The sequence below is a fragment of the Melopsittacus undulatus genome, chromosome 9, assembly GCF_012275295.1.
Source record: "Melopsittacus undulatus isolate bMelUnd1 chromosome 9, bMelUnd1.mat.Z, whole genome shotgun sequence".
Classification (NCBI taxonomy): domain Eukaryota; kingdom Metazoa; phylum Chordata; class Aves; order Psittaciformes; family Psittaculidae; genus Melopsittacus; species Melopsittacus undulatus.
Genome location: NC_047535.1, coordinates 30,109,927 through 30,126,205, shown reverse-complemented (window position 1 = coordinate 30,126,205; position 16,279 = coordinate 30,109,927). Strand labels below are relative to the sequence as shown.

The following is a 16,279-nucleotide window of genomic DNA, read 5'->3' as shown; positions in this document are numbered from 1 at the left end:
CTTACTAGCAGGCATACACAGGAATCTTCCTGTGCTTTATTTCTTTTTGCTAGCAGGTTCTCCATCTGATATGTCTTAAAGAAGAATAAAGATAAAACAAATGGAAAAACATTTGAGTAGCTTAATGCAGTTATTTCTAATGATAAAATACGAGTCTCTGTATGAACACCATTATCCCTCTCTAAGTAACGGTTGAGATGGATTCATTTCTTGCTGTGCTTTGTGTTTTTCATTTGTGCAATTTCCATTAGAAAATACATTGTCATATGCATTTCCTTTTGTTTAATTTTGTAGCAAATTCTTTGTTAACACTATTGGGTCAGAAGCCTGTAACTGCCCGTTTATTTGGTTTCTTTTGTTTGCTCTCAATGTAAGCTGTTGAATTGGCAGATGACAAAAATCCCACACTGCTAGCAAAAACAACAGAAGTACTCCATGAATACAAGTGCTGGAGCTTTCTTTGATATTTGTTTAGACAAAAAAAATCCATTTGTATAATCTATCATGCATGTAACAATGTGCTTTTGATGGTGCAAATGGGTTGATAAATATTAATAGATGTTTTCCCTGCTACTTTGTACAGCATAGCCTTTGTTAAAGGTAAACGTTCTGGAGAAATGAGATTCTATTTATGTGACATTGAGAATGTTCATGTCTAAGGTAAACAAACTCTGTGGCTGCAGTTTTACTCTAGCTTTGAGTTGTTTTAGCAATTCAGAGAACTTAGAGCTTGAAGAAGAAAAATGGTACCAGTCTTAGTTCATTGTTAAAAAAAAATGAAAGCAGCTCTAGTACAGTAGAAGGATATTATGAACTTATTTAGATGCTTCTCTTATTGTCAGATTCCCACTTGATGGTTGACTGGGTAAGATCTAGACTCTTCCAAGAGAGATTTATTAAACACAAACACACATGAATAGTTGTCTGAAACTGCAGTCACTTACATGAAATTTGGTCATGTTTCAATTTAATCTGGTTTTGGTTACAATTCCAATGTGCAAAGACACACAAAACCTGCAGCAACATCAGAAAACCAAACCAGGAAAACCCAGTGCAAATCAAGATGTACAATTGAGACTCCTGTTTGTGTAAATCTTTTGCTGTTTGCTTCAGTATTTTCCTCCTGAGTTAAACAATTGCATATTGAGGGAAAAAAAGAGAGGTATTTGTGCCACCAAAAAAGGTTGTGTGAGTAGTTGTTTTAATTAGTGGGTATCTGTATCAAAGACTTAAAATTGTCTTTTTAATTGCAATTCACCTTTAGTTGCAGAGGAGTGTACAATTCTTGTGAGACATGCACATGTAACATGTATGTATTTTGGTGGTGATACGGATCAAAGCAAGCAGAAAGAGAATCTATTAGAGTTTTCTGGATGCAGCATTTAAAGGCACTTATTTCTGACTGGCTTGCATTGAGAAATCAATTATGCTTCAGTCAGTAATTATAATCTAGATATAGTACAAGTCACATCACTTGAATGGTGAAATGATAAGTGTATAGTCTTACATTTACTTAGAACATTTTAATCTAATGAGGTGTTTGCCTCTGCAAACCCATAGAAATAATGAGTCAGTAAATAGGCAAATAACCCATTCACTCTATGTGCATTTCTGTTGCTGGTGTTTCTATGTTAATGTCTACCAGCTTGTCTTTTGTATCTATTATTTAATACAGTCAGATTTAGCTACTTACTGTTCTTACAGCCATAATGGGTGTTGACATTGATGAGAAGTTTTGTATTTCTTTTGTAAATTTTCTTTGTTTAGCTGTAATCTTTTGATCATTTTAAACATCCATTGGCTTAAAGTTGTAATTCAGACCTTTAGGGAAATAATGTGTGTGTATCTAATAATATTATAAATTAAAACTATGGCTAAGGAAAGCATCGTGTGTTGCTCAACTATAAATGAGTGCATGTTACCAAACATTGCTTTGGGTTGCTAACCTGTTATTTGTTATATCTGTTGTACTTTCAGTGTTTTTGGAAGTAGACTCTCTTATGAATCTAATGTCCAAATCATCCAAACTGGCTTCATAATTTACATGAACACTGTTTAAAGCAAACACAGAAGATCATCTGCGACAAGGGCTGTGACATTGTACTAGTGTGGATATGCTTGCTTTTCTTGACACAGGGTTTAAGGAAAACTTACCTCTATTTGCTGTATTCAATGCTAGAACTTCAGCTTATCGTATGTTGGAAGTGACCTCAGTCCCAAAGTAACCTTTTCCCCATCCCTACTGTAGTAGTCGTAATATTTCAGAAGCTCTGTCTAACTGTGATCTTTAAAAGCCTGTATGTTGTCTTATTCTTTTATTCTTTAGTTGTTTGTTTTGATGCCAAGATAAACTTTGATGACAATGCAGAATTTAGGCAAAAAGAAATATTTGCCATGGATGACAAGTCTGAAAACGAGCCTATAGAGAACGAAGCTGCCAAACATGACTTAAAGTACATAGGACTGGATGGAAATATTGCTTGCTTTGGTAAGAGCAAATAAATCCAAAAGACATTTGAAGACAAATTCATACTTGTTCAGTGCATAGACTTTGTTTACATTCTGACATTCAGTCCACCCTTCACAATATTTCAGCCTGTTTTGCTCAGGTTGTCTGTCCTTCCACAAGTTCCTGCAGGAATGAAACTAAATCTGTGTTGAAACTGTGGTTAAGGCCACAGCAGACAGGCCAGGACATGAGGGGGGTCAGGGAGAGGGCAGGCTGAGAGAGAAGGTTTCTACCCACTGAATTGTTAAGCTGATACGATTGGTCCTTCAAGTAATATAAAAAAAAAAACAAGAAAAGTAATCAAAAATCAATCATTGATTCTCAAAACTCAGTCTGTGTTACTTAAAAGACACTGCAAAAGTGTGTGTGTAAAAACATTATATTCCCACTTACAGTTGAATATTGAGCTCCATTTTTCCTTTAAGGAAGGTTGTTAAAAGCAAAATAATCAGCTTCTTATTTTCCTGAAGTTTCTGTAGGACAGAAATTACTCTTCTCTTTAGAAGAGATAAGTAAGAAAGTGAGCTGTAATCTAAATAATTTTCACTTTGTATAAATGCTTTTAGCCTGTACATTTTATTACAAATCCAATTGAATTAGGCATTTTATTTCAGCTTGGTGAGAAAATGTCCAGCATTTATATTGCTTAGATGTGTACTCTAACCATAAATCTAGAAGATGCTGATAACGCATTGCAGTTAGATTCAGTGACAGTGAGACTTTGATCTTAATTAAGAAAACAAAACCAACAAAACAACAACAAAAAAACCCCAAATAATAATTGGCAACACTATGCTATATTACTATTTCTTTAGTCTTAGGTATTGCTGTTCAATTGCAGGTGACACAGAAGATTTCCTTTGTCTAGCAGGAGCAACTTGCTGAGGACAAATAATTCTCTGCTACTTTTCCTAGCTTAGAGGATGTTTGTGTCCTTGGGATTGCTTCTAGACTAACGCAAATGCAAAATAAAAGGCAGTTTCAGGAGCATTTGTCCCCAGAATTTAGTTGTCTCTTTTGCAGTAATACAAAACATCATCTACTGCTATCAGAATGATGGAGGGGAGCTTAAGGAGTCAATTTGTCCTTAATGTCTCATGACGTGATCATTATTCCAAGAATTTTTTGTGTGCCCATAATTAAGGAAAGGTGCACATCTAAGTCTGAAAGATACAGTCATAAAGAAACCTAAATGTTGGGGTGTGTGCACCAGAGTTTGAATTATGTGTTGCTTTGGATATCCTTGAATAGGTACTGATCCATTTAGAAGTAGGTGTTCATGAGCTGTGTTACGTGGTTGTGCTGATACATTTTAAACTTTTTCACAAATCTTACATACTTTTATGTGAAATATAAGTACTTGGTGTTTATAATTACAGTCAATGGAGCTGGACTTGCAATGGCAACATGCGATATAATATCCTTGAATGGTGGAAAGCCAGCCAACTTCTTGGATTTGGGTGGCGGCGTGAAAGAAGCACAAGTATATCAAGCATTCAAGCTGCTTACTGCTGATCCAAAGGTAAAAAAGGTGGTTTTGGACCAGAAGCTTCCCTGTGCAGTAATACTAATGTTTTATAACACAGCTGTATGGTGAAAAATAGAGATAATGGTGCGAACACTGAGGATGAGTTACTTAAAGGACGATCTGGAAGGAAAATTATTTCACTGTGAACCACTGGCCTGACTTTTCAGTTCCTGGTCCATGTGCAGGTTTGCTGGCTTTGTCTCCTTTATCTATTTTTTCCAGTGCTTCCATCCATTTTCCTTATGTTCGTTTTGCCTGTGATATGAACTCCTCTAAATACCACCTTCCAGTGAAAATTACATCTCTGTAATTGCATATCCTGTGCAGCAGTGACAAAATGTTGTGACTTTTCACACAGAGGTGAATATTGTTTGTAACAAAATTTCAAGGCAGAATCAGAAGGAAAATCTGCAGTGCAAAACAAGCACAGGTTGACTTCAGATTTTAAGCTCTTTACAGTTGTAACTCTCCTTGCATGTTTTTAAGGCACATAGTATCTCAACCGTTCAGCTGTACTGGTGTCAGTCAATATTCAAAACATTCTTCCTGTTTCTTTTTGCACATGCATAGATGGGGTCGTGCTGACCTTTTCTTTGTAGAGCTCTAGGCTTACATTCTTCCCAAGACCCACAGGAAGAGAACTGGTTATCTCCTTCTGCTTAGTGATTGTATATGCTTCAAGTTACTAGCGTGCCTAGAAGAACACAGGCCTGGAGAAGCAGAGATGCAAGACATCTTACTTGGGGCAGAAGGGACGAAAGATGGATTTGAGATTCATGTTAGAAAACCTGTTAGTTTCCTTCATTGGTGCTAGTAGACAGTGTTGTGCTTGTCTTAATTTGTGGAGCTTTATCCTCAGGGCACTGCACAAAGATTTGCTTGCATGTGTCTGAGTTGTTCTATTGTGTGTGTTTTGTATGACGATCAGGGTCTGTCTGAGATGTAATTGGGCTCTAAAACTTGTGTTGGTGGAGAAGCAGGTGCAGTAAAGTCTTAGATATGCAACTTAGCTGATGATTATCAGTATACTAAATACATTCATCTGCCTGCTACAGCACATACAACAGGTATTTTGGTGATGAAGCTGGCTGAGTTTAAACAATTTGAAAGCAAAAAGGCATTTTAGTACCTCTCAGCTATATAACATTTGCATTGCCCAACATTTGACTTTTAAATATATCCTTCTTCTATTATATATTCTGCTTATATATTACTGCTTAATACTATGTGCTTGCACCAGGTCTAATAAAGCTACACAAGTAAAAGGTAGCATGGGAAGAACCTGATACAATAATTTATGTTTGTTTTTATGCACAGCTATAGCCATGCCATTCCTGGTTTTCACTTACGGAATATGCAGAAGGTTTTAGCCTAAACACAGCACGATTCATTCCTCATTAATTTGTTGCATCCTCTTTTCCTTTTGATTGCTTTTTCTGATCTTCCTTCATTCACAGGAAGAATCACGGAACAGCTCCCTCTTGGCTGTTCTCTTTATTTCACTCCAGGAAAAAAAGGGAGGATGTTATTAACATTAGTGTTTTAGAGCCTTGTTCTGCACATGACCACAGCTGTGATCCTTGAGAAGCTTAAAGTGAGTCATTTCTGAACTGTTTCTTGTCAGCCCTTTCAGTGTGGCTGATCTTTATTTTATGTCAGTGTGCCCATCAGCAATACTGTTCCAGTTCCGTGTGACATCAGGTGAAAAACTTCTCTTAATGGCAACTGATAAAGAATATGCAGGAGATAATATTAGAACTAGGGAAGATATCCTGGCATATAACAAGAGACTGTAGCAGCCCTGGCAGTTACATCAGCCTAACATCAGAACCCTTGATTTTCTTACAGCTCTGCAGTTAATATTAATGTAAGTTTAGTAGCTATTAGAACAATAAACATGTCATATTTTAGAATCATAGAATAGGTAGGGTTGGAAAGAACCTTAAGATCATCTAGTTCCAACCCCCTGCCATGGGCAGGGACACCTCACACTAAACCATATCACCCAGGGCTTCATCCAACCTGGCCTTGTTCAGAAAAGACAGTATATGTTACTTCCTCTCCTAATACACCATGTCTGTTAAATCACTAATACACAGTAAAATAATTGAATGAATCCTTGCTTTTCTTAACTAATAGAAGCTTTTAACCCCAAGAGTTGTCATGGCTAATGCAGCATCCACAGTTTGTATCTGCTCAGTCATTTTCCTGTAACCTTTAACCTGATTCCCACCTTGTTTGAGAAGATAAAAATTAGCTCTTTGGAACTTGAGGGACAATTAATTGCTGTAAATGACTCCAGACAACATTAAGCTGAGAAAGACTGAACAAACAAGCTTGCAGGGCTGTAATATGAAGAAATCCTATCTTTTAGTTGCACTGAGACGTGGCACTGACAGTATTAAGGACATTGCAGGAGAAGAAATCTCCCAGAAGGAAACGTTCAACTGCACTTTGAAATAGATCTTTAAAACGTCTGTTTTGTATTAAAGCAACACAATATGGGTATGCAGTGATTTGATTTGGTGAAGCTGAGGATATTGTTTTTGAGAAAGATGAAGATCCTGGCTGCTGTGCTGCTGGTTTGATCTGGCTGTTGTCAGGGTCTATAATTCTAAAAAAAAAAAAATTAAGATAAAAAAGGGGTATTTTTGTTGCAGAAGGTTACCCACTGGCTTTGGATGGAAATGCTATTTCTGGAGTCAGTGACTCTTTTATATTCTGCCAGTCTTGTTTGCAGCCTGCCATATCCAGTACCTCCTAGGTCAGACAGGTCACTGCAATGGTTCTGAATGCCTTTTTTATTTCACTGTCTAAACTCCAGACTGTTTTTAACTTTCTTCCTTCCTGCCTGTCTTATTTCTGTGACTTTGTTCTGTGTGTCTGCTTTGGCAGAAAATAAGCTGTCTTCTTGCATTCCAGTTAGTAACAGGAAAGGGGAAGGTGGCTCAATTCTGGATGTTAAAGCTGCTGGGAGGCACTGCGGGAGCTTCTTTTCTCCTGTTTGTGCCACAAGTCAGGTAGAGGAGGTTGTTTCCTTTGGTACTTCAGAGGCCTGAGTGATGCCTGGATGAATGAGGTGCTATTTCAGCTATCCTTACAGAAGTCCTCATCCTTGAGTACTCTCACATCCTTACCAAGCTCAGTAGGTGCTCATTTTTATTCTTGCTGAAGACCTGGCTGTTACATTTACTGTATGATACCTGTTTACAGAATTTAACAAGGTTTTGGAAATAATAATAATTTGAAATAATAATAATAAATAGAAATAATAATTATTGAGATAATAATAAGCTGAAATAATAATAAATCTGCTGTCCAGGGCACTGAAGCTTCTCTTTCACCATGCTCTGCACCATGGGCTGCAAGGGAATCTCTGCCCTGACACTTTAGAGCATCTTCTCCGTCCTTCTGCACTGACCTGAGTGTCTGCAGGGCTGTTTCTCTCACACACTCTTACTGCTTTCACCAGCTGAAGTTACCGTTGCACAGGATTTTTTGCCTTCTTACATACATACTACCACCTTCACTGATAGGCCCAGCCTTGGCCAGCAGCAGGTCCATCTTGGAGCTGGAGGGCATTGGCTGTGTCGGACATTGGGGAACCTCCTAGCAGCTTCTCACAGGTGACTCATCCATAGGCACTCCACTACCAAAACCTTGCTATGCAAACCCAGTAAAAAAAGCAAAGTATGTTGTAAGCAGTTTTGATTTACCAGTGACTGGCTCTAGTCCTTAACAGTTGTCTCCTGTTAGAAAGTATCACTGGAATATGGGCAGTTAGAGGCCAAGATTATTTGTTATTCTTGTTCTCCTTTTCCCCCTAAAGCTCCTTTGAGAACCTTTTTTGAAGCCTGTCATTGATGTGACTAAAGACTTACTAAATCAATTGATGTTAACAAACGTTTGCTTGTTATTTAAGCAAAATACTATTGACAGATTGACAAAAATGTCTCTGGAAAAAATATATTCTATATTGACATCTATTAACTCATATCCAGGGAATAATTAATATCAAACACAAATTTGTTGGGTTTTTTTTTTCCCTTTAGCTACTCTTTAGTCTGAATTCAGATGATTGTTTTGTTAATATGGAATAAACATTCTTATTCCTGTCACTTCGCCTGGTTGCCTATGTCAGATGCATCTTCACGCACCTTAGTGATGGGAAAAGTAATGGCACTAACGTGTCTCACCATTGAGTGTGAAGCAAAGGTCTTGGGGCTTTTATTTTCCAGTCATCTGAGAAAGTGAACAGCATTGTGAAGGAGGGTATAATTAAATCATATATTTGCAATTCACTTATTTTCCAGCTGTGCTTGTTGTGAAAGTAATACACTTTATCCATCCGTATATAATAAGACATTTTTATCATGGGTTTATCCTTTTGGCTGGAAGGATTTTTAGTATTAGTTTTCTTAACATTGCAGTCCTGTATGTGGCAACAGAAAGGAGAACATTATACTAGGAGGAAAGATTTAGGATATTCTTTTCTTAGATTTCAGAAATAAAAATAAGGTTGTCTTGTAGAATGTATTTGGTCTTTATTTCAGGTGAATTAATTCAGAATTGGGTGATCTAGCTCAGTTAAGACAATTCAGAAAGTCTGCAAACATTCAGGCAGTTTGGTGTGTCGTAACTACATTAGTGTTATTGGAGTGTTTGCTCTCACTCTGCAACTTTACGCAAAGACCTGCTCCCAGTTTTAGGGGGAAAAGGCTCTTTTGAGTGTGGTTTTTAAATGGGTTTCACTGTGTAGCTGTGGGGTTTGTCCTGGAAGTTGTGTAAAAATCTGCCTTATTCAGCAAGTCTGTGAGTAGTGTTTGACTGTTGGGTTACAAGCCTGAGCCAGATAGATAAGCTCGGTAAATAAGCTTCTTACAAGTTGCCAGGTGTTTATTCCCAACCAGTTATTCCCTGCATCCTGCCCTCTGGGGCATCATTTCAAGCAGTCTGGAAGAAAAGAGAATGAAAGAAGAAAAGGGGAATGTTGTCACATGGTGTTCCTGATCCAGGACTGGGCACTGAGACATTATAATCATATCACATAAAAATGATGTCAGCGGCCAACTTCAGCATGCTGGCACTTTGCACAGCTATTTAATGTGATCTGCAGAGCATCTGTGGCAGTATTAGGCATGCCAGTCAGTCCAAGGCTATCAAGTCTGTCTTGACTAAGAAGAAGAGAACATTAAAGGCAACATCCAGAAACAAAGAAACAACTTGATGAACTTTCTTCTAGGACTGCCTTTGCCCATCAATGAGGTTTGGTATTGCTGTTAGTCCTGGACTTTTTGTGTGGAGTGAGAGGAGGGTGCTTTGGAGAGTGGGAAGGGGACTGTTAAGCTTTAAAGGCATAAATAAAAAATAGGGTGTAGAGGTTTTAAAAATATAAACATTAAAATACCCACACTTGCTGTGATACTGAGCCTTATTAGAGCATGGGCTGGTTGTGAATAGTTTGTCATGCATTTTCAGTGTTTCCCTCACTAATTGTCAGTGTTACAGTAATGTGAAAGCATGAATCAGTAGGATGAGATAAGCTTCTCTATCACACATGCAGTCTATTTCAGTGTCTCTATAATGCTGATGAAATGAAATTAAATAGCATTCAGTTAAGGACATATACTAGAGTGTTAGCACTGGATTTGGATTGTCAGATTGCACATCATTTCACATAATGCAGAAGAACCCTGTTCTTAAATAGTCATTAGAAATCTTTCTGCTTTCTCATTCAACTATCGTGCACCCTTTACACACTTCATTACCCAGCTCTTCTTTACACAGCCTGAAAAGGCTTTATGCTTTGTGTGTTTTTCTGATTCATACAAGAGGGTGAAGCATCATACGATGTTTTGAGTACTCTAAAAGCTGTAGATGAAGAGTTATTGTAGTGAAAAATATTGGTGTGTTATAATACACTGTTCCATGAGAGCTAACTGCTAGTCCAGTGTTCACAACTCTGCATAGCCCTAAAGGGGCTGCATATCTGAAAATGGTGGCACTTCAATTTAGTGGCTGCTTTTGAAAGTTCAGGCATTGACGGCTCTGGTGTCCCCCCCCTCTGTGTGAACTGTAGGCTATAATACTCATGTACCATATATGACTGCTCTCAACACAATCAAAAATTACATAGTCCATTAAAGAAATTAGGCACTATGGAAATGATAAAAGTTATTCCTGTTGAGTGTTTATTACATGTTCCTTTACTGCTTATTACAGAGCCCTATCCCACTGCCAGTTTTGTATTCAGCATGGTTTTTGTAGAAGTGAAATGCTGCATATTTACCAAAAAAAAGTCATAATCAATAAACCTATTGGGTTCATGTTGCAATTTTGACACTTCTGTAAGACAATGTCATTGAAGTATACCACATAGTTTTTGGAAGATGGATCTTACTTTGTCATCTTCATATTACCACCTAATAGAATGTAGAGAGCCCATTTTGCCTTGGGGGGATGTGAACACATATGGAGGGATTATCCTTTTGTCTTATTTAAAATACACACTGCAGTGTTGAAAGAGGAACCAGATACAAAAAGGTGAAGAAAACCTTCAGTTTACCTGCATAATCTGCCCAGTGTTGCAAGTCAGTGTCTGACACAGTAAGGTGAGAAGTAGTAAGGTTTAAATGCAGCAAAGAAATAGAAGTTAGCTGTTCTGAAAATTGTCCATCAGAAAGGTAGCTGAGTCCTACAGCAGTGTATTTTAGGAACTTAAAGGCTATCCAGCACTGCAAGTTTTCAAGAACAAGCTAAACAAATATGAAACCAGAGTGTTTCAGGATGAGTTGATTCTCCTTGGCGTTGGTGATGATCTAGAGGTGTGTTTTCTTCTTTCAGAGAATAGCCCTAAATTGTCATAGGATGACACCTTGTAGAGGTAGAAAAGACCCATTGGAGCACAGAAACATCTTGTAAAGCTGGGAAAAGTTGACAAAGGTATATTGTATTTTCTGCCTCAGAAATCTGTACAAATACTCTGCCTTTAATCAAGGATATTGGAGCAGCTCATGGTTCTTTAATGGATTCTGTAGGATTTGAGTTTATAAGAGTAATTTAGAAATTTCCACACATTTTTATTAGTACTGCATTGGTGAGAAAAGGTAGGGTAATAGAACTTTTAACAAGGATTTCTTCTAATGTGTCTCTACAGTTTTGCATGAATTAATGTGAAATGACTAGTCATCTTTTAGAGCACTTAAAGTATTGAAAAGGCATTTTCTCCTTTCATTGAAGCATTTTGAGAGACTGATAGCATATTGCCAATATTTATGAAAATGTGAGGACAGTTATGCATTTAAGCTGCATAATTGAATTGTCTTGATTTATAATCAAGAATAATGTATTTTTCAAGAGCATGTGTAGTATCGAGCCCTAAGTAATTGATATGTAAATATACTGTAACATGAATCTCCCATTATTTATAGGCTCTGACAAGTTGAATGCTTTTTGGCATTTTAAAGTTGGCTATAATGAATCTTAAAAACTGGCTGTGAAAATAAACTTACTAAGAACGAGGAAAACTTGCAGAGATTCTGTAATTGCCTCCTTTGCAGTGGTATTAGGAAAAAAGCACAAATGTTTCCATAGAAGCTATAAATGCTAAAAATTGCGTGGAAGAATCACAATGAAAATTGAGCTGTTGGGTTTGGATGGAATTTGAGATGCTTGTGTGTGCATTACCTTCTTGGTAGTGGTGTCCCTTCTAAAATAGGGACAAAAGAAAAGACCTTGCCAGTTCCTCAGAAGACCATCCGCTTCACCCTCTTGAGATGGCTGTTGTGTGATCAAGGCTTGTTGCATTTTCCTACTTGTTTGGAGTACACTTGATTAATGATCAAAGTGGTAAAGGAATTATTAGTATTATTAGTGGTATTTCATTAATGCTTGGTACTGGACTGTGTTCATGAGCCAGTATGGCTGAGCCTGTGATGGGAAGTGTTCTAGAGAAGTACATGCTAATGGCTATGGGATAGTGCATGTCTCTTGTCACGTCATAGTGTAGTATCACCCTCTTGCTCCAAAACAGGACCTAAAATGAAGGGCAATTGATACAGGCACTAAATCTCCCTCTTGAAAACCTTGCCAGCATCACCTCTACCTGCCAAATGCCTGATCTCATATCCAGCGTGTGCGGTATAATGGGCACTTATGTTTGTGTGTCTTAGTACTGCCTACTAAAAAGAAATGCCATAATACATCAGAAAAGTGTGCAATCCTTTACTGTAGTTTACAAATATTGAAAATATTGAAAATTTATACGATTCATTTCACAGTTAGGATAAAAAAGGAAGGTATTTCAGGAATCTCAATTTGGTAACTCATCTTGATGAGATGAGTAATTTATGAATGTATTTATAGTTTATCTATCTAATATATTTACAGGAGAATGAAAGACAAATCATTTGACAGTACAGGTAGGGAATAGTATATTAAAATAAAAGTTGTAGGTGTCCTTACTTAAACTCTGTTGTAGAGAAAATCACATTTTCATGCTCATTATTTTTAAGTGGTTTGAGGTGTTATGGCTGTCTAGGAAAGTGTTTGTTTTTTCCATCAAAATGAAGAAATTTAATCACCTTACCTCCATCTGTTCCTGATAGAAACAGGCCTAGATGATGAACTGTATATTTCAAGTAGGTGCTTTTAGCTATTTAAACTGGGTAAGATATGACGTTCTTCTAACAGTGAAATGAATATCAACTGGGTTTGCTTATAATTTCAGAAGCACCCTTGATGGATGGAGCATGGGTAGGTAGAGCATAGGTTATTTGAAGAGTAAGACTCAGCAGGGGCTGGGGGCAATGGTGAAACACAGCAAAATTAGTGAGCATTTCCCCATCATAAAACTATCTTGTAAAGACAGAAGAATAAAGGGCCTGATCTTGCTAAGGTTTTGGGTGTAAAGAAACATCTGTACTTTAAAATAAAGGAGCTGTGGGAGGGGATGAAATTTGAAGCACTTTTTGTCTCTGAGCTGCAAAAAGTGCAGTGTCAGGTTCAGTGATGCAGTAATTGCGAAAGAGGAGAGAACTGCATTAAAAATACAGATGTTGCACTTGTCTCTGCTGTGACACTTGTGCTCTGGTTGGCATCTTAATATAGGAAATAGATCACGATAGGTGATCTTGTTCTGACCTGTTATTAATCTCATATGCCATCTGAAATGACTGGTGCAGTGATGCGATCAGGAATAATATGCAGGTCTGGCAAATACATAGCTTTTAAATTCATTGGTGTCTTTTATAGGAGAATGATCTGTTAGAACATCCACCCATCTCTATGGAAATGGCATTTTGAGGTGCAGTGTATCTCCTGATGTTTTCTATATTCCACTCTAGACGCCTTGGGTTTTTTTCGCCTTTATTTCAGTTTTTTTTAGTGTTGAGATAGGGAATGTGTTTTTCTATAGTGTGTAAACTTTGGGTTTGGAGCAGGACACACTGTCTTTAAAATCAGAGGGATGTATTTAATTTATATTTGAATAAGAAAAATATTCTTTGGCCTATGTTTATCCATTTGTTTGCATTACTGAGCATAGGATGATGAAAAAGCTTTGGAATTGACAAAAATTACTTGAAATATGGCTTAATGAAAGAGGGACAAGCTGTTCTTTCCCTTGAATCACTGTTTTGTTTCAGGTAGGACTGAATTATTTCACAGGTTCATTATTCATGCTCCAATTCAACAAGATATTCAAACCTGTTTCAAGTTTTAATGTTTTATTATCTATTATTCTGAGTGGACGCCTAAGCTGAAATAAATGAGCCTATTCACTTTTAAAGCTTGTCACGTGCTTATGTACTTGGCAAGTCAAGTCCACATCTACCGCAAATGAGTAGTTCTTACTCTTGTTGCTAAAGGTTTAGTTTCATCTTCTAATAGAAAAACTGCCCTGTTATAGGAAAATGAAAATTACTCCTGTTTCTTAAAAGGTGTCTGTGTTGTACTTTTCAATATTTTGTCTCAAAGATGAGGTGTTACCTTTACTGTGAAAAGTGGAAGGCTTATCTCTTTTAGTGCTTGTACTTTTGATCACAATCTGCAGAAAACAAGAGTTAATCATAAATTTATAGTTAATAGTTTTTTCTCATAATATATGAGGAAAATGACTAATTTTAGGATTAATAGGGTGCTCAAAGCTGTGGTAAATTCTCCATCCCTGTCAATGTTCAAGGCCAGGTTGCACAGAGCCTTGGGCGACATGGTCTAGTGTGCGGTGTCCCTGCCTATGGCAGGGGGTTGGAACTGGGTGATCTTAAGGTCCTTTCCAACCCAAACTATTCTGTGAATCTATGTTCATTCTCATATGTGTGGGGAAGAAGGAACACTCTGTCACTGCAAGCAAACTGCTCAGTGCAGAGGAGCCGCCAGCTATGATAGCCATGGAACAGCGTTGCCTTCCTCCAACCAAGAACCACTGAAGTGCTGCAGTGTAAGCAAGGTGGCAGTCCTGCCACCAGTGCCATAAAATTGGATTTCTGAGTGGGTGACATTTGGGCTGGCCATGTAAGTCAGTATTCACTTTATCAGAAAAGGGGATGAAATCTCTGTTAGCTCCAGCTGAGAAGGCCGTTAAGCAAAAGTTAAGACAGAGTAATACCAACCTTTTGATTAAAGCAGAAGCCTTCCTGTTAACTATGGATGGCTCTTGTGCATGGTAGATTTGGAATTAATAGTGATAACAGGGAGAAGGAGTAAAAGCATCTCATTAAGAAAATAGATTACATATATGCTTATGTGGTGTAGACAAGATTAAAACTTGAAAATGCTGAGGGTCTCTTTTTTCTTAACTAAATTTTGATTAAGTCAACCTCCCAGAATAGTTATAGGCCTGTAACTAGCAAAAAAAAAAAGAGGAATCAATTATTGGGTAGAAATGAATGAATGTGAGGAGTCAGTATTTTATAGTAGGTTGTGAAAGTTGAATGCCTGATGCCCAGCAATCATTTGATTTAAAGGTTTGGGATTGCAATGCTTGACTTCTTATTGAAGAAATATAAAAGAGCAAATTACTATTTGCTGGAAAGTCACAGAAACCTCATCAGAATTGTTTAGTTCCTGCTGCTCCCTGGAGGTTTTCCTCTTCAACCACTGATTGAGCATGTGCTCTCTGAATTGTGAAGGATTTGCCTTTAATCAAAACTTCCACCGGGCTCTATGCAGTTGGTTTGGGGACTTTGTGTGTATAACAGAATCTTAAATACATTTTTGTTTTTCACTTAGTCATACAAACTTTGGAAGTAATGGAACTGAAAAGATAAAATAAAAGCAACTTAAGTAGAGATAGTGCCTATATTATAGTAGTGTTCATTAAAATCCCTTAGTAATACTAAAAGTCTATTGAACTTCAGGAAGTTCATCTGAAAGCAGATGGGTTCGGCCTTTCCCCTGACACTGGGACAGATTTCACCTTGCTGACCACTGCATTTTTAGGCTTTTCTATCAAAGAACTTCCTTCCTCCACTTATACCATCAGCGGTCAGCTCTGACATTCCCTTCTGTCAAGGAATCAGGTCTGTGCCAGTTATAGTGTGTCAAAGATAGTTTTCCACAGTTGCATCCTCCTCCTCTCCATTTGCACCCACAGTCATCTGACACAGCAGTGAAAAAGCTCAATGATCTACACAGGCAGAATGACTAAGGCTGTAGAAACAGAAATAATCTCCCAGGGGAAGTGGTGAACTCACCAATGTTGGACGCTATCTGGACACTGTGCTGGGACATATTGTCTATATCATACTTCACCTAGAAAGGTTGAACCGGATGGTCCCTGAGGTCCTTTCCAACCTGGTATTCTATGGAAATAGATTAGCTGCCTGAACTGGCCTGTTACTAGGTCAAATAAGTAGTTCCTGGAGGACAGTGCTGGTCTAGATGAGCTTCAGTCTTTCACAGCTACCATTGCTCCCTTGTTGATGCCACACTTGTGTGTTCTTTCTTCTACTGTGCGATACTTCCCTCTTCAAGTGCTCCTGTTGAAGTCAGTGAAACTAATTTCTGGTCTTACACTGTTCATCACAGTCTTCTCCAAAAGGAATCTGGTCCACTAAGGAAAATTAATTATTTGGTGTTGTTAGCAAGAGTGATGATTTATGTATAAAAGTCACAGAGCGTTAAGTTGCTCAGCAAACAAAAGGAAAACTCTTACAGCCATTGCTGGCCTATGACTAGATGTGAGCTCTGATTAGAACACTTTTCCTTCATTTCATAAATCACAGCTACCTGTGTACTGGGAG

At 37.7% G+C, this 16,279-nt stretch overlaps 1 protein-coding gene across 1 annotated transcript in view; it reads left to right on the top strand.

The window, feature by feature from the left end:
• SUCLG2 (succinate-CoA ligase GDP-forming subunit beta) overlaps positions 1-16,279 on the top strand; it is a 124,864-nt gene that overhangs the window by 71,549 nt on the left and 37,036 nt on the right. Inside the window, exons 8-9 of the mRNA XM_034066533.1 lie at positions 2,327-2,488; positions 3,889-4,031. Of these exons, the coding sequence (XP_033922424.1) occupies positions 2,327-2,488; positions 3,889-4,031 (305 nt within the window). The remainder of the gene's footprint in view (positions 1-2,326; positions 2,489-3,888; positions 4,032-16,279) is intronic.